We start from the raw sequence: 26,756 nt of genomic DNA, 5'->3' as shown, positions 1-26,756 counted from the left end.
GGGAAGGATCCAACTTTCAATACTCTGTAGTAAAAAGTAGTTACAACCTGTTTATTGGGACCGGTTTCAACACATTTCCCTATAGTATTGTACATCTTCTTATTTCTCTATTCAATACGGAACAATCATGAAGTTTTTAACTTTAAATGATAACGCTTACCAAGCAAAATCTAAAGCCTATAACTACTTAGGCCTTAAAATCAAGATTGCTAATATATTAGTTGTTTTAAGATCTTCGCTAATTGGCTGATGATGACACTTGAAATGTGTTGAAACCGGTCCCAATAAACAGGTTGTAACTACTTTTTACTACGGAGTATTGAAAGGTGGATCCTTCCCTATAGTATTGTACATCTTCTTATTTGGTCTACTTGACGTGACTTTCGTATGTCTCCACCACTTTGGACAAGATCTGTTGCAGGTTCTTCACGCTGTTGGCCATAAGGACAGTGTTGTCACTATATCATGCAGGTCGCTGAGCACGGGTTGCAGCCTTGCCACACACCTCGTTTGATTGTGACTTTATTTGTGCACTGGTGTCTCACTCGTACACAGACACAGGTTCTTAATTATGCAGCTATCTTTGTCATCCTTTTCTCATGCCAAGCTCTGTCGAACGCCTTCTTGAAGTCAATGAAGCACATGAATACCCTCTGCGTCTCTAGACAAGGACAGGACTTCTCGAGTTCCAAGGCCTTACCTTATAGAAATTGTGGGTAGATGTTTCACCTAATCAACAATTCAATATATGACAGAAATATTTATTTCATGTTGTTATACTAGTTTCAATACCTTTAGTACCATCTTCAGTAGTAAATTAGCACATAATAAGCACCTAACTACACAAAAACACACAGCAGTGAGCTGAGACAGTCAGCCAGAACACTGTCTGATGCAGCACACGGACGTCTGTTTATTCCAGTTCCGAGGCTGGCACTCCCCAGTACAAATTCAACTACTTCCTATGTTACTATTCAGGTTATATTTTCTACTACGAGAGATTCTTCAATATCTTATTCTTATCAACTGGCTAAAATTTTCAGGGAAAAAGAACATCAATGTCACATATAAAACGGGTAATAATACTAATAAGATAATTTTCAATTCAGATAAGATAGAGAATAAATGTATATTCAATAAATCAGGAATTTACAAATTAACATGCCAAACATGTAAACAAGGATACACAGGACAGTCTGATAGAAGAGTGGCTGTAAGGTACAAAGAACATGTTAATGCGGTTTAACATAAAAGATATTCGGCAATGGGAGAACATATGATTGAAATGAATCATAAATTTACAGACATTTCCAATGACATAAAATTATTACATTCAGCCAAAAAGGGAAAATTAATTAATGTTTTGAAAAATTAAATTTACCTTACACAAAAAAATAATTTTGAATCAAGTTTAAATTAGAGAAGTGCAGAAGATAACCCACTGTATAGACTAGCATATGATCATTTAAGGAGCAAAAAGAAGAAAAACTTGAAGATCCTAAATTTATATAGTATTTTCATTCAGTTCAACCAAAATTTTATGTATTGATCATTATTATAATATTTCTTTTTACTCTTTGATATGGTGTATTAGGACAATACTTCTTTAAATTGTAAAACAAAATATAGTGTGATATTGTTTTGTTCTTTGATCTGACCACCGAGGAAGGGAATGGTTGAGATTTCCTGAAACATGTTTGGTTTAATAAATAGTTTTTCTTTCATTTAATGAGTGTATTGATCAAGGCAGATTCAAATAAACTATTTTAAATAGTTATATTATACACTCAGACTAGTCAATACGGACCAAACACAATATTAACCTATCATGGTTAAGTTTATTAACAATCTTACTGTTTTCGCTACCATCAGAAAGAACAAGACTGCAATCCCACCAGAAATTGTGAACACTAGGCAAAGGGAAGTGAACTCTAGTCTGTTTGCATTCGGGGAGGATGCTTTGTTAGTCTCGTACGTGCCATGAAAATACAGGAATGTGATACTAACATCATATATGCACGATTCTGACGAGGTCGATGAACCTTCTGGTGACTTGAAGAAGCCTACAGTCATTACGTTTTACAACCTCACCAAGGGAGGGATGGACGTAATAGACAAGCTGAAAACTCTGTACACCATAGTAAGGGTGTGCTATCGATGGCCTCTTCGTATATTTTTTACATTACTGGATATAGGAGGAATCAACGCCCAGATCGTTTTCCGAAGCAACACGAATGAAGAGATGACGTGAAGAAAGTTATTGAAAACATTGGCTTCAGATCTGACCAAGAATCACGCAGCAAGGAGAGCTTCTACTAGTGGCATTCATTCAGGTCTTCGAAGGAGAATGCAACAAAACCTTGGGCTACCACAAGAAGAGCTGACAACTCAGCCACAACTAGACCAAGTTAGGGCAAAATGTGCCTACTGCCCGAAGAAGAAGAAGAATCGAAAAACAATGACAAGATGCAGTAAATGTCAGCTCCCAATATGTGGTCAAGACACTGTCGGTATTTGTCAGAGGTGCCCTTGGAGTGTTGAGATAGGCATGGAAGACAGTGACTAAATGTACCCCGAGTCCACAACAGAGCGTCCATGGTCGAAAAAAAACATTTATCAGTGACATAATAACATTAACTTGATAATTATTGGATTTCCCAACAATAATTTTTATTGTAATTTTTAGTTATTCATTGTGCAGTTTATTTGCTGTAAAATATGTAAACATATAATATTTCACATGTAGAATAGTAAGAAAAATGTATTTAAAAATGGCATGTGTAGCATTAAGTACAGTACTTTATCATGGTGTTTGCAATAATTATGTGTATTCTTTTTCAATGAATATTGTACTTAACCTATCAGCAAAAAATAATTAAAGAATAAACAAGTATCAAAATTAAAACAATAACAATAAAGGCCTCCAAAATCATATTACATTACTGGTGAGCGCTCCGCTCCGCGACCAACAGAGGGTTAAGGTATCCTCTATTTCAGCACGGTATGAAAATAATTAATTATGATTCCAAGGTCTTTACGGAATCCCAACTACTCTTCAAATTTCCTGCAGATACATTGGTGAATTATCCGCAGGAAGATTTTCAGCGCGGTGCTCATCAGGCTGATCATTCTTTACATTTTGTTGCGCAAGGTTCCTTTGCAAACATTAAAGTTCATGACTGTTCCATATTGAGTTACAAACTCTTGGTTTTTAATTATTAAAGAATTTCAGTTTGCGATTCCATGTTTCAATACTTAACAAACTAACACTCACCACTTAGTGATACAAAATTTATTTGGTACATGTTTCAACCTTTTTCTGGACATCTTCAGCCAATTACGATTGTAAAACATTCAAAGCTGTGAATGAAATAATATCACAAACAACATATGTGCATTTAGAAAGGCTTTGTCTGTCATAAAAAAAATATTTTTGCTTCAGTCTTGGTTAAAATTTACAGTGTGGTTGTTAGAACTCGTCTTATGTTGATTTGACATGCTAACACTTGAGAATTTTTTTTGACTAATCGGTCCAATACACACTTTTCCACTGGTCAATGATCCAGTTCTTGTGTTGTCTGGCTCACTGAAGTCTTAGAGGTTTATGTTTGCGTCGTTTGGCTGAACACCTCCACACAACCCAACATCAGTAATTCACAGTCCCATCGACACCAGTTGTTCTCTAGTTCTTTTGATTTCAGTGCAGATGTTCACAGCAGCAAGGCTTCTGTTATGCTTGCTTAAGATCAAAATAGCCAGACTGTTTAACCATAAATACCATTTCTGCAATGTCTAAATATGGCTGCCACATTGCAAAAACATCATTTATCACTTAGACAATGCCTAAAGCCGATCGTCAAGAGACCATGTTTAAACACAACCGAGGACACTGTTTAACCTCAAATTTTAGGACTGAATCACAATCAGAGGTTATGTACCATGAAACATTTACTTTGTATTATCACGATGAGACAATTCCAGAAAGAGCCTCCCATGGGTCGTCTGCTGTGATATTGCAGCAATTGATTTGAAATCTACAGGGAGGTACAGTTTAAAATACAATGTCGCTTTTCAAGATATAATATCAGAGTCTGACACAACGGACAGTCTGGGTAACTGCCAACTTGACTACAATTCTTGGTATTTTACTTTTCTTGTGATAATTTCCTAGGTCACACAGATCGTCACATCAAACGGGGAGGGTTATAAATAAAGCAGTGGCAATACAGTCACCCGCAAAGTCAGATATCTGGTAGCCACTGGAAAGGCGGTCTCTTGTTGATGACAGTCGTTGATGGTCTACGGAAACGATGTCCGTCTGATCTCCTCTGCGGTGCAATCCAACCCGCACAAAACACCTGGACCCATTGTGCAACCGTCCTATACAGTAAGGCATTCTCACTACAGGCTTCACGTTATTCTCTATATTTTACCGCAGGCAACCTCAATTTTAATACTAAAACGCTGATCACCTCTTGAAAACGTGCTTTAGTGCTGAAATTGACACTCTTCACTTCAATGCCACCCAGCAACAAAGCTCGCAACTGGATGTCTGTCAAATGCACACGACACCACCTGACCGCTCACATATCCTGATCTCGTGCGAGTGTCACAGCCCTCATATTATATTTACATAATAGTGACACTATAAAGTAGGGTTTTCTCTTTCCAGATACTCATCACGCTATTTTGGCAACTGTGGGACAGGAAAAGGCAAGGACTGGGAAGGAAGGGCTGTGGCCATAATAATATCCCAAGTATTTGCCTGCTGTAAAAATGGGGAAACCACAAAAAACATGTAATCCTCAGTGCTGATGAAGGTGCGTTTCGAACCTACAATGTCCAGACTGCAAGCAACATGAATTTCTAAGATACTTCTATTTCCATTTCCAAATCAATATTGAAGCTTAAACCATGTCTAGCTAAACACTGGCTGAACATTGTTCATGCAACGGAACACTGTGCGTGACTTTGACGTTGTCTAAGGCTTAAAACTCATCATTTCTGCGGTTCGCCTCTTGTGTTTATGTTCAACAGCAGGTGTTTTTTTTTTTTGCTAGGGGCTCTACATCGCGCTGACGCAGATAGGTCTTATGGCGACGATGGGATAGGAAAGGCCTAGGAGTTGGAAGGAAGCGGCCGTGGCCTTAATTAAGGTACAGCCCCAGCATTTGCCTGGTGTGAAAATGGGAAACCACGGAAAACCATTTTCAGGGCTGCCGATAGTGGGATTCGAACCTACTATCTCCCGGATGCAAGCTCACAGCCTCTACGCACACGGCCAACTCGCCCAGTAAAGAAAGAGAGAGAGAGAGAGAGAGAGATGTTCTTCTAGAAAGTTCACTACATACTCTTATCTTTGTGAGTGTCCCTCTTGTGTTCACTTCAAAGCAGAGTGAATGCCAACTTCAGACTTTTTTTTTCTGCTGGTGGCTTTACGTTGTACCGACACAGATAGGTCTTATGGCGACAATGGGATAGGAAAGGCCTAGGAGTTGGAAGGAAGTGGTCGTGGCCTTAATTAAGGTAAGCCCCAGCATTTGCCTGGTGTGAAAATGGGAAACCACGGAAAACCATATTCGGGGCTGCCGATGGTGGGATTCGAAGCCATTATCTCCCGGATGCAAGCTAACAGCCATGCTCCCCTAACCGCATGGCCAACTCGACCGATACCCGACTTCTCTAATTTTGTAGCAATCTGCTGGCACATGCCATAGCACACTTTTCTTTTCCTCCACTCACCATTTCTGCAGTCAGTCTCTAACTTACAAAAGTTAGAGCAGTACTGAAGAGAAGTCAATGTTAGAAAACTATCTAAATCAACATTTGAAAAGGAGGCAAAGTAGTGTGTATTATATATATAGTGATTAACATTAGATGATATCAATACCAAGTCAGTCTTCGGTGTAGCAGACTCCAGGCTGAAGTAATTAGACAATGACTGATCTTATTCTGGTGGAGAAGGAGAAACGTAGACAGCTGGAAGATGTGACAGCAATGCCAAGAGCAGATTTCGAAGGATGGTGGTAGCCAAATTAAGACTTGGTAAGATACGAACTTAATAGAAAAAAGGGAAGAAAATAAAGGGATGGAAGTTAAAAGAGAAAGAAATAAGGGAAAAGTTTCAAGAGGATCTGAAGAAAGAAATTCCCAAAGATGATATGAACAGTGTGGAAGAGGAATGGACAAGTTTCAGAAACGGATTTGTAAAGTGCGCAGTAAACACCTGTGGAACACTATCAGGGAGGGAAAAGGAGACTCCTTGGTGGAACAACAGGGTAAAGGAAGCAGCAATAGTACAGAGAATTGGAAGAAATATAAAGAAGCCAAGAAGGTATGTAAGAAAACAGTACAAGAAGAGAAATGGGAGGATATAAAGGGAAGTAAAAAAGGTTTTGTATGGTTTGGTGAAGAACAGTTTACAAAATAGGGAAGATGCAAAATTTGTAAAAGCTGAAACAGGACAGATATTGACGTGAAGAAATGACATACTAAAAAGATGGGAAGAATACTTCTCAGAATTGCTAAATATTAAATACAGTCAACTGGTAGATGTGAAGGAGCAAGAATAAACAATGGGTTAAGGAGAAGAAAAAGGAAAGGAGATATCGATGTTAGAAATAGAGGAAGCCGTACAAAAGATTAAGAGCGGTAAAGCAGCAGGAGTGGATGAGGTAACTACGGAAATGATAAAACCAGCATACCCAATAGTGGCTGTATAGATTATTTAGAATAATCTGGAGGAAAAAAGAGATCCTAGAAGAGTGGGGAAAGGGGTTAATTATCCCAATGTTTAAAAAAGGTGATAAAAAGGAATGTAATAACTACACTTACTGCCCATGTAGCTGAGATATTTGAAAGAGTATTGGAAGGAAGACTGAGGAGGAAGCTAGAAGAAGACAGATCAACGTTCAACCTGATCTTTACATTAAGACATATGATGGAGATAAGATGGGTGTTTGGAAAAGACATAGTGATGACATTTATTGACATTGAGAAAGCATATGACAGTGTGCCCAGACAGTTGGTATGGGACACATTAAGGAAAAAACAAGTTAACAGAGTGGAAGTGCAAATGATAAAAACTATGTACAAAAATTGTGTTAGTAGTGTGAAGACTAGTATAGGATAAACAAAATGGTTCAAAGTTCAAACTGGTCTGTACTCTCCCCCATACTATTCATCATAGTCATGGATGAAATTCATAGGAACATTAAACAGAGATCGGGAAGACAGCCAACAAAAGCCACGTTGTTTGCAGATGATAAAGTGATATGGGGTGAGGATGAAACGGAAGTGCAAAAACAAGTACGGAATCAAGAGATAGAAAAAGTTGGGATGAAAGTAAGCACAGAGAAAACTAAAACAATAGTGATGACAAAGAGAAGGAAGGAAGGAAGAGGAAAGAAAAACCTGAATGGTAAAATTCTGGAAGTGGTTAAAAGTTTCAAGTACTTGGGAAGTGTGATCACAGAAGATGGAAAGATAACTGAGGAAATTGGGAAAAGAATACAACAAGCAAACAGCTTCTACCAGAGTGTAAGGGGTACTTTGTGGAACCAAAATGTCCTGAAGAAATGTAAGAGAGTATTATATTCAACCCATTATGAACCCATACTAAACTATGCAGGAAGATCGTGGACTATAACAAAACAAGAGGAGAGTAGAATACAGGCAGCAGAGGTGAAATTCTTAATAGCTATCGAGGGCAAGATCAGAAAGGATAGAATTAGAAATAAGGAAAAGAACAGGCATCTTGAAACTTCAAGACAGGATAGAAACAACAAAGCTAAAGTGGTATGGGCATATGATGAGAATGGGAGGAGAGAGAGTGCCAAAAAAAGTTTTTTCAGAGAAGTTAACAGGAAAGAGACCATGAGAAAGACCCCGAAAGAGGTGGACAGGTTCAGTGTGGGAGTGCATGGAGAAGAGGGGAGGAAAACCAGAAGATGTACTTAAAAAAAGGAGAAGAGTGGTGGAGAGACAGGCAGCAATGGACGTCCTTTATTCACAACCCGACCCGGGAAGCTGCAGGGAAATGAAGATGATGAAGCTGAAGTATCTCTCTCCAAATACCTGCATAACAATGTATGTATGTATGTATGTATGTATGTATGTATGTATGTTCAGTCCGTCAGCGCTAAGGCTGGTTGGATCCTCAACAGCTCTGCCATCAGCTGTCATAGATGGCCTAGGCATCACTGAAGAGGCGTACTAGGGAAATGAGGAGTGAGGTAGTTTCCCGTTGCTTTCCTCACCGAGCCAGGGTTGCTATTACATATCAGTCTGCCAAGCCCACTGAAATGCATACACCAACTGACCCCATGAGCAACATTTTCACACCATTCATAACAGAGACTGGCTGCAGGAGGAATGGTATTACTAGCATTGCTCATACCTCAGTCACTTTCTTATCGTCAAAGCCAAGGACAAGACTGAGCCAGATCTATGAAAGTAACAAAATTGCTCTAGCCCATAGCAGAAGACATAGTGCGCTGTAAACACTAGGTCCTGCCAGCAAAGGCACGATAACACTGTACCTAAATAATTATATATATTCTAATGTGCAGCAGACCATAATGGAGAAATACCTTCACCAGGAATAATCCAATAAATCTCAATTAACAATTTCATGAATATACAAAGAATTTAGGAGGAAATACATTGTGGATAGCTGCCGTAATAATAGAGAAACCACAAAGATTCATCTAAGAGTACAATAAAAATGAATATGTTTAATTAGTTTTCATTAGAATTTAAAGAATGTTAATCACAATATTCAGTATATTTGGGCAACTATATGGATTCTATTTATTTCAATGGCAATTTCTTGAGTTATACAAACGGTTTTCTAAAATTTGGAGGGAATCTCTCAAAATCATAGTTGACATATCTTGTAGAACATTCGTAAGAAGTTGAAACTGTTTGAAAATATTCCAGAGGAATTTGTGATTGTTCTGTGGACCAAGCAACCGTATCAAAAATCATCATCATCATCATGTTTTCATTTCCATTAATTAGACAGAAGTGTGCAATGGTTTATTCCTTTGCAAACAAAATAAAATTCTTGATTATGTAGTTCCCTTTTTAAAAGGTAGCAAGGAACAATGAAGTCAAGAGTACATGGAAGAAATTCATTTGGAACAAGAAACTGAGATCTTATATATTCTTTTTATTTGGAATCACAATAATTACAAGCTACAAAACATTTCAAGTATTGTTTTCATAATAATAATAATGTGCCAAGTTTATTTTATTGACTTTGATAATAATCATCTCACGTTCAAACTTCATGTATACAAGGCTTTATAAATTAATATTTACATCAAAACAATCTTCCGTCTATCAATTATTTTACATGTATGCAATAAAACAAGAGGTTAAAGCTTCAAAAAGTCTCTTAAATATATTCTATAATTATATATCTATAGTAAAAGATTTAACATTTCCTTGGTCATGTTGAAAGTTTGATCTGATGTCTCCTATAGAACTTACTTCATGCATATCACAAGAGAAGTCAAGCTAAGTTTGGTAGACGACACCTGGATGTGGAAAAGTCATATTTACTGTATTTAAAGAAGTGAAAATAAAAAAACTTTCCAGAAAACAATCAGAGTACATTGAAAGTGTATTTTAAATTGCAGCAAGGAAGTCATGTAAAATGTATATTTTAGTATGGCACAAACCAGCTCCAAATATTTTCCTTTTGAGAACCCATTTTAATAGGGGAAAATACTTTTTGGATTCACTTGTAAGTCTTTTCTCAATAAATTGTGACTCGCCCACAGTGGCGACAGAAATTTGATACTCTTAGATATAAACCTACAAAATGGGCCTTAAGACATCAAGATTTCACATCCAGGTGCCCTTAAATGAGATCAGAGACCATAAGGCTACACACATGGTTTGAGATTTGGTAAATACAGTAAAACCTCGTTAATTCGAAGTCGTTGGGACTAAAAAATCAGACTTTGAATTACGTGATTTCGAATTAACCGCCAATTTGTAATTCAGAAGTACCAACCCTGCCGCATTACAAAATATTCTAAGGCCCATTACTGCATGCAGTAAACCTTGATTCACAATTTAAACCTTTCAAATGCCATGGGAAAAAACTATTTCCGAAATGCATCCAAGAAGGTGCATTTAGAATATTCAATTAATGCACTTGGATAACTCACTGACAAACATAACCTCACATAATGAAAAAAAAAAAAAAAAATCACACGATTCAAAGACGAGGAGATATCTATGCTGGCTCCCATGTGCAAGTGCTTTATTCATTGGATTACTGTACTGTATGCATTTTAGATTCCCTGTAGGCTACTTGCACAGAAAGTACCCGATGGCCTTAAAACATTGTGGCTAATCGAACTTTCCTATGACGAGGGGGAGAAAGTCTCTCGCTTCCATCTGCATGACAACACAATAAAGTCAGTCTATCCTTGTACGATTTCCCGCCATGGCACTTCTCTTCAGAAATGTAAACACCTGCCGTGTCACAAAGTATTCTAAGGCCCATTAATGCATGCAATCCCTTGATTCACAGTTTAAACCTTTCGAACGACATGGAAAAACTATTTCCGAAATGTGTCCAACAAGGTGCATTTACAATGTTCAAATAATGCACTTGGATAAATCACTGACAAACATAACCTCACGCAACAAAAGAAAACTTCACACGATTAAAAGACGAGGATAAATTGTGCTGGTACCCTTCTGCAAATACATTAATTTTTGGATTACTCTACTTTTTGCATTTTTAGATGCCTTGTACATGCATGGAAAGTGCCTGACGCCCTTAAAACATTGTGGCTTATTGAACTTCCCTATGATGAGGGGAGGAATTCTCTCGCTTCCGTGTGCATGAGTACAATAAATCTCACCCTTATACGATTTTCCGGCTGGCACTTTCTCCTTTAAGATCGTTTGGGCTCGGCATTGAAAGAAAGCAATGCAGTTTCATCGGCAATGACAATATTGTTCGGTGTCTATGAATTGACTACATGAGCCACGCTTTTTCGTCAACTGTCGGCATCGCCAGGGTTCACGGATTCTGTTTCTCCGCACACTGCCTGCTGCATGATATTATGGCGTTCCTTAAAACGTTGAATACAAAAGAATTCCGATTTCACTCAAACTTAGCAATTATGAAGCACATTGCAGTGTGAAAGTGCAGAAAGCTACCCCTGCACGTTCCGGAAGACGCGTTCTATCATGACGCAGATAAATTTTGAATTTATATTACTCTGTAACATACTATTGCTTTAAAATGTAAAGGCAGTTTCGAATTAAAAGTCTGAATTTCGGTAATGGGGCCGACATTGTACTTCAAATTATGAATTATCCGTATTTCTAATTAAACAATTTAAATAACATGCAAAATCATATCTCATGTTTCCGGGAACAAGAGCTTCTTCGAATTAGGCGGGATTTTGAATTAACCAATTTTAAATTATCGAGGTTCTACTGTACTTCTGCTTAAACTATGTGAGTATTACTTAGTCTAACTGATCCGTTCCTTGAGACTGAATCTGAAAACTGTAGCTGCCAGATCAAAGAGTCAACAAATAGTACACATGCTGACTCAAGCTTAAAGAGATGTTGAGCAAGTATGTCGACACTACAAGCAAACAGTGAGACAAAGTCCTAACTAATTTCTGTACAAACCTACTGATGAATGGAATGAATCACAATAAACGATATGGATTATGAGCAACTGTACATTGCTGAATATCATTATTATTATTATTATTATTATTATTATTATTATTAGCCTCTTTGAAACATTTAAGTCTAGTTCCAGTAGCAGAGTATCACATCACTATACCCGTTTTGGTATTGTCCTACAAAGACACTCAAAGGTTTTTTAAAGTCTTCCAAATACAGCAGATTTAAACATCTTCTCGGAGAAAACAGAGAGAACTTCCTTTCACGTGCTGTACAGAGAACCAATCACTATACGGCTAACATCCTGAGATAGAAAGGACACAAATATACATGTTTTGATTTACAATACCCCAGGACTGAATGTCTAATTTGTAAGCAAAGATAGGTGTATGAAGACATCACCATGTGCAGCCTGAGGTCGGCAGCTGAAAATAATAATAATAATAATAATAATAATAATAATAATAATAATAATAATAATAATAATAATAATCATAATACCTCAGTTATCATGGTAGTGCCTGTCTAGCAATTTTGTCATTCCAACAGTGCTGCTATTTAGCAACAAAAGCGCAATTCTACTGGAACAGACACTATTGTCGAGCGACAGTGAATCCGCCACCAACAACATGGAGTGCCGAGATTTTTGACCGTCCTTTAAAAATGGACCACCTCTGGACACACTAGGCTGATCCATGTAACGATAAATATCGAGACTGATAAATGAAGTCACATTGGCAGTTCAGTTTCTGTGTAAATGTTTTTTAGTATAGCATTGCTTAAAGAATTATGTCTTCTAAGTTAGAACAATGCATTTTCATTGTGGAGTGTTACGTTAAGTCAAGGAGGGCAGGTTTTGAGACATCCTTGAAATACATATGTAATACACTGAAGACCTTCCCTTCTTAACAAAAATAAAATAAAAAACAAACTGTCAAAAAGAGAGAAAGCTCTGTGAAATAGAGGTTCTCTTAAAAAGAAGCCCCTCTAAATCTCTGTCGCCAGATATAGACCATGTTTTATTAACTGTGGGAGGTGTTGAAAGGAAAAATGTATGCAAACAACCATCGCACCACACAATATTTGGCAAGTTATATGGAACAACACTCAGATGTTTGCCAACCTGTTTAAGGGGTGTCAAAGGTGTTTGAGAGCAGAGGGATGTTTAGTCAATGTGATGCGTCAATGTCACAACTTGCTACACAGTAATAAAATAAAGACCAGGCCTTCAGGTATCATTTGTATCTGGAAGAATGAATGTGTATGCAAGGCACAAATTATTCATTAACTCTGCATTCAACACACGTCATTTTGTGATGCTCTGCTACTGTCAGTGACACATCTACTGGTAAGGGACATGTTTCACATGCCAGGGTTCAAGTGTAGCTCAGTACAATCGAATGGAGAGAAAAAGATGACACAGCTCTGCTTAGGAACTAAACCTTATGATGATGATCACAAGAACTGGGCTAAGCTAAGCCGACTTAATGATCGCGCCAGGAGAGATGTACGGAGACTGGGGCTGTGACGACTCTGAACAATTTCAGTTTTACTTTGGAAAATGAGGAAACAAACAGCCTCGCTAGGCTGAAGTTGAAGGATTTATGAACAGGTAAGGAATGTGGACGTCATTCCTTTGTGTTTGTATGTTGAAAACATTTCTTGGCAGACTCGTACGATTATGAACAATTTCCTCAACTGTGCCGAAGGTTGAAGGGCTAAAGGGCATGGAAAGGTTTCAGATTGTGAGTCTTCGATATCTCTATCAAACTAAAAAACCAAATTTCGAAAATCACTTCCGGCCTAAATGCAGTTCCAGAAAAACGTCTAAAATCTCTTGTTTCTTTGGTCATTTTCTTTTTTATTCAAATCCTAGCCAAATTAAATTATTTACGTAAATTTTCTGTAATGTGTTCTCCTCAGGAGTGTTTTGATTTTTTGAAAAATGTCCACACTGAATGTAGGTACAAGAGCTTAAGCAGAAGTCTGCATTCACTCACATTAGCGCTCGTAGTGGTAGAAAAAGGCAAAACCGGATAACGATGATTAAGAAGAGAATTGTAATGTTTAGGAATATATTCTCATACTTTACTATATTTTACTAATCTAGCTCATATCACTAGCACGTTTGAAGGGCTACAACAGTGTTAGCACTAATTCCCTTAATTCGGATGTCTGCATGAAAGTATTTTAGTTACTGGAACGGAAGAAAGAAGTGTGCTCATGATATTAATAATTTAAAAAAAAGAATTGACAGCTCATCTGGAAGTGACGAGATAACGGCAACCACAATAAAAACATGTGAGAAAGTGCACTGGCATGGATCTGCAATGAGTTATCTGACCCCGCTCTCTTCATTCCAACGTCACAGGTTCAAAATCCCAGAGTACATTGAAGTTTCCATTACTCTTGTTTTGATGCGCACGGCAGAGGTGAACTGCTATGACATCACAAGGGCTCATGCAATGTGAAGGAACACAGAGTTGTACACTGCTCTCCGTTTACATGTGATAACACAGCAGAGAGAAAAAGTAAACAGGAATACAACACAACACAAGAAATAAACAGCCTCCATCTCACACCAGTATTCAGACATATGACACCCCAAACATTTACAATTTTCATGGAAAACAGCAATCTTTGTTTTTCTTAGCTTTTCTCAACAATAACTCTGCGCTCTCTGGAAAGGCACAAATCATTTTCTCCCAGGTACTTCATCGTTGAGATATTCTGTGTTCAAGCTACGAGGTATCAAGCGCTGTTATAATCTTTCACATCTATACAACAGATGCCCCAAAGATTGCAAAAATGGAAGCCACAAGAATGGACTACAGCAGGCCAACAGAGAAGCACACGTTGGAAAAAATCTCTTATTCGCCAAACTCAAAATACGAGTGCTTCAATACGATGTTATGGAAAAGATGCACTAAAGAGACTTGTTTGGGAGCGAACGGTGTGAAGTTCCACTTCAACTCTGGACCAACTGCACAACGGAGACTCTACAAATTAACAGAAAGGGTAGAAGGCCACATACGGCCAAAAGAAGCAAGAAAGTGCAACGTAAGGTGTCAGGAACCTTTGATGCCTATTGGCTGAAACATATTTTCAGTCACTTGCTTGGTAAAACCACATCTCCCAGTATAACGGAAAACAGTAGACTGAGGTTTCTCTTTACTCAGTCTCTTTCATAAGATAGCCGTAACCAAACTTGAGAGAGAGAGACACACAGCGAAGCCTAGAAAACAATCGAAAACCACAGAAGCAGAGATGATACATCAATGAGATGTGAACAAGAATACAATCTTCAAGGTAGTGCATGACCCAAAATGAAAAATTACTACTACAAACGTAAAAGATATGAGAATGCAATTAACATTTTCAAATTTGTAAATTAAATTACAAGAACAACTGATGACCGTTGTTTCAGGGTCAAGCACTAGCCCGTGGTTTAAAGATTAAATTAAGTTATGGCATCAGAACTTTTACCCTGTTCCTGAGTAACATGTACGGTAACACGTGACTTTTTGGAGAAAAGAAAAAGAAAAATTAAACATATCTGTGCAAGTAGTTGTCTTACTCTTAAGACTAGCTTGAAACTGTCTTTTAAACATCACTATTGTAGAATTTTGCCTGTTTGGGGAGTCATATTATGTCTTCCCTCTGGTGGCATTTTGCAGATTGGATCCATGGAGCATTCCAGGTCACAACAGGTGAACAGGTGAGCCACTTAAACTCTTGAAACACTGGGACATGTTCCATCTAGAAGCAAACATTTTCAGTTAATACTTTTGCCCTAGAAACAGTAATTTTATTTCCTTATCGTTAGCTACCAAGAAGAGAGAGTTCCGAGCAGTGGTTTCCAAATCTAATTGTTTGCATAACAGGTTCTTAGTTGACTCCTTTTACGAGCTACAAGCACAGCTTATTGAACAGCATGGAACATGTGTTCGTGCAAGAAACTATGAAATAATGTAGGGTGATTCTCAATTGCAAGGTTCAATTCCTCATGTAGTGCAGACAACATGGGTCTGCAAATTCCTAATTTTTGAGCCATCAGACACTCAAGTATTGTCAGCTGGAGTTATGTGCGACAGTAACATACAGTATGTGTAGCATTATCACTGGAGATGCAGCCAAACCAATTGTTTGTGCGACGATACTTATAGCTACTGGTGTATGAAGAAATGAAGAAACATTTCCTGCAAGAACTGTGCAAACTTGTCAAATGATACAAACACCCAACAATTTCTGAGTGTATTTGTAATGCAACAAGACTACAAGCAGGAGCCTAGACTATGGTAATCAACACAAGAAAATTAAAAATAAATTCTAGCATATAACATTCCAGCTTACGATCCTTGAGTCTCTCTTCTACGTGTGAGGAATCCAACCCTGCAATTTTTGTGAAACAGTACATCTGCTGAAGGATGGATAAATAGGGACCACAAGTTAGTAGTGGATAAAATATTACCCTGAGCGGTTGTCATTTTGCTACTCTGCCATATGAATATGCTTTGGATAGACTGAAAACTGGCAAATTGTGCAGCAAGCCTGGAGGCCCAGAGTTCCATTCCCGGCCAGGACTGAGGAACTACTCATAATGTGCAGTCGCTTGGTAGGCCTGTACTTTGTCTCTAAAATCAAATGCAGTTTCCTATTATGGTGGCTCTGGAGAGATTTAAAGTCTATTCCTATTCCTAGCCAGATGCAGGTCTTCCAGCGAGGGTGGACAGTACAAGTACGGGATATAATGAGAAATCCTTTATAATGTCAGCTTTTCCTGTCCCTTCAAAATTCCTATATTAAACTGTGTATTAGCAAGAGCCCTATCACTGACGCATCCGTTATTACGAGCGATTAAGCCTCCGCGATTTTTTCTCTTACCGATATTTATGCACCCAGCCATTATATTGCATGCGATCAATCATCTTTGGTACCGTTTCTTCGCTATATCCACTAGCGAGCACTCTCGCCGATATTCGGAGGCTAATACCCCTCAACTGCTGTCCCGTAAAGAAAAATGAAAATGAAAGAGAACATGTTTTCATAATAAATGCATAAATAACGTATCCGATAGCAGTTGTTAACTTGTTAAAAATAAAGGCTGAATAAACGATCGCTTAATTTTAATGCTAAATACTGCAATTAAGTAAGAATGGGATACACCTCAAGTTATGGCAGAGTACATCATTTATTTCAGAGGTTAGTTTATATTTTCTCGCATCTGGTTACATTTCGGAAAGGCTATTATCGTGCAAATTTATAGTGAGAAGGTTATAATTTCTCTACTGGTGCTTGAAATGTGTTTTTATGATACATATAGTACGGTTAAGTTAAGTTAGGCGATGCTGTTTGAATAAGAAAACTGAAATCTTTACTACAAAATGCGATCTTCGGAACGGTATAGTTTTCTCACTATGTGCACTTGGAAGCTCTCTCGTTGACAATCAAAGATGTTGTTGGAGTTGATTACTAATACCTGTCAACAGCCGTTCTGTAAAAAAAATTAAATTTTTTTAAAAAAAAAATCAGAAATGTAAGAGGAGAATATCTTTTCATATAAATACATAAATAACGTTGTAGAAAGCACTTGTTAACTCGTTCGAAATAAAGGCTAAGTAAAAGATTGCTTAATTTAGTACTCTACACTGAGATTAAGAATGTGATACACCTCAAGATATGGCAGAGCGCATCACTAATTTCAGAGGTCAGTTTATATTTTCTCAAGTCTGGTTAAATTTCGGAATGGCTATTCCCATGTAAATTTATAGCGAGAATATTATAATTTCTTTACCAATGCTTAGAAAGTTAAACTAGTAATATTTCTTGTAATATTTTCTTTCTATGGAATGCTTGTTATACTCTTGTTTGTTTGTTGGGTAATTATGTTAACTTACACTACTGTAAGTGACTTCCCATTTGCGATGTATTTGTTAATAATAATAATAATAATAATAATAATAATAATAATAATAATAATAATAATATGTTTTCATGGTACATATAGTACGGTTAATTTAGGCTAGGTGACACTGTTTGAATAAGTAAATTGAAACATTTGCCACAAAATGTGATCGATCATCGAACCGTATTGTTTTCTCGCCATGTACACTTGCAAACTCTCTAGTCGACACTTTAAGGCGATGTCGGAGTCGATTAGTAATACCCATTGACTGCGGTTCTCTAGAAGGAGATTCAAAATGAAAGAGGATAACACGTTTTTGTAATAAATGCGTAAATAATGTGGCCAATAGCATTTGTTAACTCGTCAGAAATAAAGGCTGAAGTAAATGATCATTTAATGTTATGTTATATGCTGAAATTAAGTAAGAATGTGATACACCTCAAGATATGGCCGAGTACACCACTGATTTCAGAGGATAGTTTATATTTTCTCACATCTAGTTAAATTTCGGAAAAACGATTTCCATGTAAATTTGTAGCGAAGAGGTTATCATTTCTCTACATGCGCTTGAAATATCTTTTCACGATACATATACGGTTAAGTTAGATGATGCTGTTTGAAGAAGAAAACTGAAACGTCTGCCACAGAGGCCTCTGGAATGATACTATAATTTTTTTCAGAATGAAATTAAACCCAAACCTTCCCGTAGAATCAGATTTTGAAAAATAAAAAAAAAAACGAGTAAGCCATAGTGTGGACATTATCCACGAAAATGCAAGTTTTGAACAAACTGACTGCTGTTTCATACCGATTTTAATGTGTACGGGGTTTTTCCCATTTTTACAAGAAATCTGATATAATGACAATCTGCTATACAAGTACATTTTTTCGCCGTTGTGAATTCTCCCTATGACAGTCTTCTACTGTACTGTTAACTCGAAAAATGACTTATTATTGTGAGGAAATGGACGACAGCAATAGCCTCAGCCACCATGTTTGTCTGTACGAGATAGCAGTGAGTTTTACAACAAATGTGTCGTCCCGGCATAGTACGACCTGTGCCAGGTTTAAACGTGCAATCTTGGAATCCAGAGGCTGATCCTATGAGACAGTGATGAACAGGGTATGTCAGAAGTTCCTTAGAGGAATTAAAATTAAGACCCTGTCATACTGTAAATTTAATTAAAAAGTCAGAAGTGTCAGGATAGATAAATATTTTCTTTGATGATGCTTGTTGTTTTAAGGGGCCTAACATCAAAGGTCATCGGCCCAATATTTTCTTTTGGAAGACCTAACAAGAAATACTAAAACTGCTGCATGAGTAAGTAACTAAGCCTCCAAAAATTGTCTTCTTTGATCAAATCATCTCTATTAATATTTGGGAACTTCTCAACTGCTTTCACCATTACACTATGACAGATAATCAGGAGCGCAAGGTAAAAACTGTGCATCTGGGATCCTTAACACTGCCAGAGCTTAAATTAAATAACACTAGTATATTTTTATTTACTCACGTGTAACTGCCAGAGCCGTCGGTCCTATGAACTCATTGATCAATTTTCTACAAAACAGCTCAAATTTGGACAATTTTTTTACACCAAGAAATAAAATAATTGCTTTTCTGTGTTTTGGATAGGTGTTTTCCAATAAGATGATATAGATGTTGATTCCCATAGGGATCATTTATATTGGTATTATAAATTTACTCATTCGGGACAAATATTTCAGATTCCCAACATCTATATCATCTGATGGCCAAGCAGGCATCAATTTTTGGTAATGAGACAAAGTGCTTGGCACTGCCAGTGGCTCCATATAGCCTATGCAGTAGCCTCCACGTTATGCACTAATCAGCCCAACTTAGCATATGGGGGCGAAACGCTGGCAACCAGGAATGAGTTAGCTGGAATGTCCAATAACGGACCATTTATATTGGTATTTTCCAATAAGAACCAAATTAATGGGTAAACCATCAGTAGTCAGGAGCATACATGCTGGATTTCTTTTCTTTTACAATCTGCTTTACGTTGCTCTTATGGTGACAATAAGCTACTATGGCCTTATACAGCCCCAGGATTTGCCTGGTGTAGGAATGGGAAACCAGACAAAGCCACGTGGGGGTTCGAACCCACTATCTTCTGAATGCACGCCAAACCGCACAGAGACTTGCTCGGTTAGAATTCCACTTTATCCATCCATGTCTATCACAGTACAGCGTTATTGGTATCCATTCGTGATTAACGTCACGCTGAGGAGAGCTAAGTTACACGCGGAGCTTTGTGAACACTATGTTATACACCATGGGTTCTCCGTTATCCAAGCTGCAGCACTTGTAGAGTTAAAAAATACCGTGCCGATGACATTTGGACTCGACTCCCTTCCACCACCAAGAGTCACACCCCAGAAGTTCAGAACATAAGTGCGCGTCCAGAATTCCATCTGCAGATTATTGAACAGCTGAAGAAAGGTGTTTCATGGCAACAGTTGTTTGCTGTTCAAAACTACCATTTTGGATATAAAGAAAACCAGTTCTTGAATTTTAAACTTTCTGCTTTCGACTCAGCTTATCAAGAAAAACTGGAGCCTTCTTGCTGTAAAGCGCCCACAACAGAGTATCAACTTCAAAGCAATCAACTTTGTTTCATACTGTATTGTCGTTGCACCTGTGAAATATTTTATCTTATAACTTTGGCTGCTAAGATTCTGTTCAAAGATTCTCGCTTTTGGCGAGATGTGCTCCGGATCAGTATTTCTCCCGAAAAGTTTATCACAAAGCGGTTTTCACAGGCACACCAATGATATGTTGAAATAAAATGGTTTTGGAGTAAAATAATAATAAATTTAAGTCATCTAGACTGCTTGAATGTCAATTTCAATGTTCCTGTGTACGCTACGTGATAGCAAAGTAGTTATGACAGACCTCTGATGTTGTAAGACATGGAGTGCCAAATAGACTTTTTCCCACCCTTGAAAAATCAGACTACCTCCACCAATGATCAATCACACAGGATTAGAGAGTAATGCCCCTTGTTTATCTGTGTGCAGTCTTCTAAACATCTGGTAAAATTACTCAGATCCAATTGTATAGCCTCTGTTTCTTGATAAAAACCTCTGAAGAGTTTTTTTACTTCACTGCATATGTCACTACTTCTGCACCTCCAGATCATAAGAAGGTGCTGTACACGTAAACCTGTTCAGAGTTCCTCAAAAGCATACTTGCAACGTTAGCGTCTGCTAATAACCTGTTGCAGTCTACAAGAACATGGCAGATGATTTGTATCACAACTGCTCTAGACATTTAATAATGACAAAATATAAAAATATAGTATCACAATGAAATTAGGAAAAGTGTTTACCACATTCTTGTAGAGAGCATAGAAACTACTGCTCCGTGAATTGACGTGCTATTGTACCCCACGTTCCAGAGTCTACACATACTGATAGTTCTCCTTGGCGGACAACAAGGGAACCTGTTCGACGGGTTGCTTGATGTCGTAACGTGTCATCCAATCGGTATCGTCGGGCTTCAGCAGACCAAAGCAACGGAACTGAGCAAAGTCCACCAGGTTCTGGCAAAACCCGCGATGGAACGGGCTGCGAAGTTCCGTCACTCCCATCCTCCCGGTCGTGTGGAAGTGTTTGTAACGCCCACTGTTCATCCTTTCGTTGGTTGTCATACCTAGGCACATGATCTGCAACAACAGTTGTGAGTGAAAATGCAGACCACAACAATGCACTAAGATATCTCAATGACTCTTTGTAAACATTTTCTATAGTAAAATTCTGGAAACACTAAGTGTGAGCAAACAGGAATTAAATATATCTTGGTACGTCCTTGTTTATACAGTACCTCAAAATCTTATTTTTATGTTGTCTTAGTATTGAACTGGGCTAGGGACATTTATAAAGATAGGAATATGATAAACACAGTTACACATCTGCATAGGAGACAGGACAATCCCCTGGCTCTAATCAAACCCTAGCTTCATGCGTCAACACTCACCGACATGTGGGAAGTGATAAACACAGGTAAAGCGAAGAATGAATACAGTTAGTATAAGACAATGAGTGTGTGTGTGTGTGGAGTTATCAGCTTCACTGTTTGCTAAACCAACAACAGAGAGTAGAAACTTTCTCGCCAACTCAAAGTGAGAAATCAAGTAATTTACAGAGACAGGAACATGTAATAGGAGACAAGGATGATGGCTCTCTCCTTCATTACTATAGAACACAATGCCTGAAAGGATGTAAAAGTCCAGCCCCTTCAAAGGCTGACAATCTTCTCTACATCAAAATGAACAGAAACATAAAATAAATAGAACAGATGTCTGTCAGCTTGAACTCGAAGATGTAGACCCTATCCTATGGTGAAGTAAAATGGCCTATACCAATTTAATAAAGGCCTGAAAGCAGTGACTATTTTGCTGTTATTAATTCACATTTAAAAAAATCTTTAACACAAACTACACTGAAAAGAAAAAAATAGACTTAACGCTTTATGTCTGAAGTACATTTACAGAACGAAAATTTGTTTGGCGCACTGTCACAATATGTTGAGAACCCTGACTGCTGGCCTCCCCTGATCCGTCCAAGTACCAAACTGTTTTATCATCATCATCATCATCATCATCATCATCCTAAACCATCTCCAGTTTCTTGGGTGTGGTATATGAGCCTCCTCCATCTCATCCTGTCCTTGTACCATTCTTCCTCCACCAACTTGTCCCAATCATGACCTCTCAGCAGTACATCGTTCTTAACTAAATTTATCCATTTCCTTTGTGGCCTTCCCACAGGCCATCTTCCTTCTACTTTCCTGTCAAATTCCTTCCTTGCAGTTCTGTTTACTGGCATCCTCTTCATGTGACCAAACCACTTCAGTCTTGATATCTGAATCTTATTGAGGAGAGAATCATCTATTCCTACTTCTTCTTTAATTTTCTCATTCCTAATCTTGTCTTTCCTGGTTTTCTGCATCATAGTGCGTAGGAATTTCATTTCAGCTGCCTGAAGTTTGGAATTATCTCCATTGGTCAGTGTTGTGGTTTCGAGACTGTATGTAAGAATTGGTGTATAATAGGACTTGTACAATGTCATTTTTGTTTTCATGGGTATTTGCTCATCCCACAGCAGGTGTCTTACCTGGTGGTAAAATTGTTTCCTTATTGATTTGATTCTTCACCTTACGTTTTGCTAGGTTGTCATTTGATATAACGCTACCCAAGTATTTGAAAACTGGAACGCTGTCCAGTTGAGCTTCATTTAACTTGACTATTGGTTCTGCTCCTTCCCCATACACTTTCACCACCACCGTCTTGGTCTTGCTGATGTTTAAACCATATTTCTTAAACTCCTCATTCCAGCTTTGTATTCTCTCTCCCAATTCCTCTTCTGAGTCACTCCAGATCGCAACATCATCTGCAAATGTGAAGGCTTTGATATCTCCATGTTCTTTCCTTTTAATAGATTTCATTACTACATCCATTACAATAATAAATAGAAGTGGTGACAATGAGCTGCCCTGCTGCACTCCTCTCTTTGTTTCAAACCAGTCCGACAAACCACATCCTACTTCAATACAGCTTCTGTTCCCACTATACAACATTTTCACTTTGTCTATGAGGCTGTCTCGCACTTGAAGTTCTTTCATGCATTGCCAAATTCTTTCCCTTGGTACACTATCGTATGCTTTCTCAATGTCCAAAAATATTAAAAATAAAGGCTTGTTCTTCTCCCAGTATTTTTCCATTAGCATCCTAATTTCAAATATAAGGTCTGTAGTTGACCTTCCTGGTCTGAAACCATACTGCTCTTCTTCCAAAATTGGTTCAACAATATCTCTGATTCTGGTCTCTATTATTTTTTCCAATATTTTCAGGACATGAGACAGTAGTGTGATAGCACGGTAATTAGTACAATTTCTTCGGTTTCCTTTCTTGAACAGAGGTACAATGATGTCCATCTTCCAGTCCTCAGGAATAGTATTTTCTTCCCATACCTTGTTGAGCAGTCTGTAGAGCCACTGGATTCCTGGAATTCCCGCTGCTTTCAGCATATCTGCACTTAGTTCATCTATGCCCACTGCCTTTCCTTTCTTCATGCTCTTGAGGGCATTTTCAACCTCAAGCCATGTAATTGGTGGTTCAGTTGTGGTTCCTCGACTTGGCTCTCCTCTATCCGTTGTTACGTTTTCTGTATCTCCATTCAGCAGCTTTTCGAAATAGATCTTGAGTTCTTGTTTAATTTCTCCCTCTTCTTGTGCCAGAGTTCCATCATCACGTTCTATTGCTTTTATGGTCTCTTGATCACTTCGCTTGTTTTTCACTACTCTGTATAGCAATTTCATATTTCCTCTACTGTCCTCTTCCAGTTTGTCTGCAAACTCATTCCATTTCTTCTCTTTTTCTTCCCTTACAATGTTCTTTACAGCAAGTTTCTTGTTCCTGTATACTCCTTGAAGTCTTTGTATTTCTTGTTCATTTCGTTCTTGTCCCTGTTTTTGTTTTTCCTTGTCCAGTGCCTTCATTTGGTTTATTTCTTTCACCGCTATTTTCACTCTATCATTCCACCATGGTGTCTCCTTTTTTCTTTTGATAGAACTTGTAACTCCACATAGGTTTTTGGCTTCTCCCACAAAGGTGTCTTTGAAGGCCTTCCATTCTTCATTAACGCTGGTTACTTCACACTTTGGCAAACTCTGTTGAATCCTTAGTTTGTATTCTTCCTTTATTTGGACTTCTTGCAACTTCCAAGTTTTAACCCTTGGTTTCTTCGTAATAAGTTTCTGCGTTTCATTTGCCTTATGTTTGAAGTCTACTACCAGCAATCTGTGGTCACTGTCCATGCTTTCACTAGGGATGACCTTTACATCTGTGATGTACCTGCCACCATCTTTATTCGTGATTACGTAGTCAATCAATGTTCCATACTGGCCATCCCAACTGTACCTTGTTATTCTGTGACTGTCTCTTTTTTTGAAGAATGTATTTTTGATTATAAGATCATTTCTTCTGCACAGATCTAATAGTTGTTCTCCTTCTGGGTTCCTTTGTCCAAATCCATGTGGACCAATGATGTTCTCGTACCCAAGTCTGTCTACCCCAACTTGCGCATTTAGATCTCCAATAATAATAACATTTTCCTCATTAACTGTATCTTCAAACCCTTCAAAATTTCTCCTAGTTCTGATTTCCTCCACTTGCAATTGAAATGTTGAATATCTGTGAAGGAAATCCTGCTCCAATATTCCTTTTAACAAAGGTAAAAGGGTTTGGAAAAGTTCTCGTTCTCCATGTTGGTCACGCATTTTTCAGCAAGTCTTCCTTACCGAGAATAAGCTTTTCCACTAAATAAAATTCTTGGGATAAGTTTGTGTGCAGTTGGATAATTACTTCCTTCAAGAGATTAATGTTTTACAAATGTAGCTTCAAATAAAACTTACTTCTTCTCATTCATCAATATCTTACAGCACTGTTAGAATTCTCCACCAGCTCTAAAAAATAATCAAAAGTATATTCTGCTGTTTTGAGCCACGAATACCACTATGATTAATTTGGCATTATGGAAACTGGTGTATCGATGTTTGCATTTGTTTAGGCTGGACAGACAACCCAGTACTGCCATACTGAATAGAGTGCTAGCCAGTTTCGTCCTGGCTCAGTCGAGTGGTATACATCAGTCTCCTGCAGGACAAAATTCAAGCACCTCAGCATCTCCAAAAAACGTAAAGTAGTCACTGGGACGTAAAATGAATAACATTACTGTATTACTTTAATTAATATGGTACTAGTTTCAAAATCAAGTGTACACAGTGAAGTATGTGAATAAGCTCATGTGAAATTAGTGCCTCTACAGTGTTTACACATTTGCTCGTGAACACTCCGCTATCTGTTGTGGTGCCAATGTGTCTGGAAGGTTAACAACAACTGGTAACATGGCACTAGAGTGAAGCAGAACTTACAGGTAGCAGATGAAAACTTTCCTTATTCGTACTTTCATCGCATTGTACGATTATTTTTCTTTTCCCCAGCTGATTTTCATACTGCTCTTTAACTGCTGGAATATATAATTTTGCCTCCACATTTCTGCTTCCAAAATGCAATATGTCAATGGTGTAATACTGTACTGTTATTAACCAAGTAAGAGAAAATACCATAAGTTTCTAACTAGTATAGTTTTCAACAAATTCCATTGATTTTTAATAAGACCAAGGGAGAGATCTACAAAATTTGTCAGATAATAATGGAAAAGCGATGGTGCTTCCTTGATCAGAGGTTAGGTTTATTAACTTAAAGCAGTGTACGATATCAAGTGCAATATTTGCCTCCATAAAGGCCTCGGTGGTTACAACTACAATATATTAGCTACATCTGTTAAATTTCCAATTGATATTTGTCATGTCTCACTTTTTACTTTCTTTTTCTCTTCTGTACTTCAGATGTTTCACATGAATCTTCCTACTGCTGGTTGTTTCATTCTCACATTGCAGAATTTGCACATGAATACAGTTTTACCGAACACAAAAAATCTTTCATGCTTGCATTCTCCATATCAAGAATATTTTTTTGTTGTAACTTTTGTAATTGATATTCTCCATCAATAAACACTTTCAACACGGTGCCCGTGATTTTTGAGTATTTAAAGGCAGGTTCCGTCCCTTGCTTGGAGGTTGTAGTGTCCCCTTGCCGTGATCTCTACCCAAGGACTCGATGTGCCGAGTGCTAAGCGTGCCAAACCAGTCGCTCTGTCAGCTGTGTTACTGTACGCTGGCTCAATAATAGTGATATTTTATCGAGAGAAGTGGGTTCAGAAATAGACGACAGTGATGAATACTTTGCTTATGAGCCAGATAACATTATCATGTGAAAATTACAGGCCAGTCAGTTTGACATGCATTGCATGTAAGCTTTGGGAAAGCATTCTTTCTGATTATATTAGACATGTTTGCGTAATTAATAACTGGTTTGATAGAAGGCAGTTTGGGTTTAGTAAAGGTTATTCCACTGAAGCGCAACTTGTAGGATTCCAGCAAGATAGAGCATATATCCCGGATTCAGGAGGTCAAATGGACTGTATCGCGATTGACCTATCTAAGGCATTTGAAAGGGTAGATCATGGGAGACTACTGGCAAAAATGAGTGCAAATGGACTAGACAAAAGAGTGACTGAATGGGTGGCTATG

At 37.9% G+C, this 26,756-nt stretch overlaps 1 protein-coding gene across 1 annotated transcript in view; it reads right to left on the bottom strand.

Annotated features, from left to right (window-relative positions):
- Positions 1-9,157: 9,157 nt before the first annotated feature.
- The window catches only part of Hip14 (palmitoyltransferase Hip14), a 98,599-nt gene continuing 81,000 nt past the window's right edge, over positions 9,158-26,756 (bottom strand). The window contains exons 12-13 of the mRNA XM_067156767.2: positions 20,932-21,267; positions 9,158-12,095 (exon numbers count right to left, since the gene is read on the bottom strand). Of these exons, the coding sequence (XP_067012868.2) occupies positions 21,004-21,267 (264 nt within the window). The 3' untranslated portion in view covers positions 9,158-12,095; positions 20,932-21,003. The remainder of the gene's footprint in view (positions 12,096-20,931; positions 21,268-26,756) is intronic.

This window comes from Anabrus simplex, chromosome 12 (genome assembly GCF_040414725.1).
Source record: "Anabrus simplex isolate iqAnaSimp1 chromosome 12, ASM4041472v1, whole genome shotgun sequence".
Taxonomy (NCBI): domain Eukaryota; kingdom Metazoa; phylum Arthropoda; class Insecta; order Orthoptera; family Tettigoniidae; genus Anabrus; species Anabrus simplex.
Note: the sequence above shows the minus strand (reverse complement) of the source record. Positions and strands in the feature narration are given on the sequence as shown.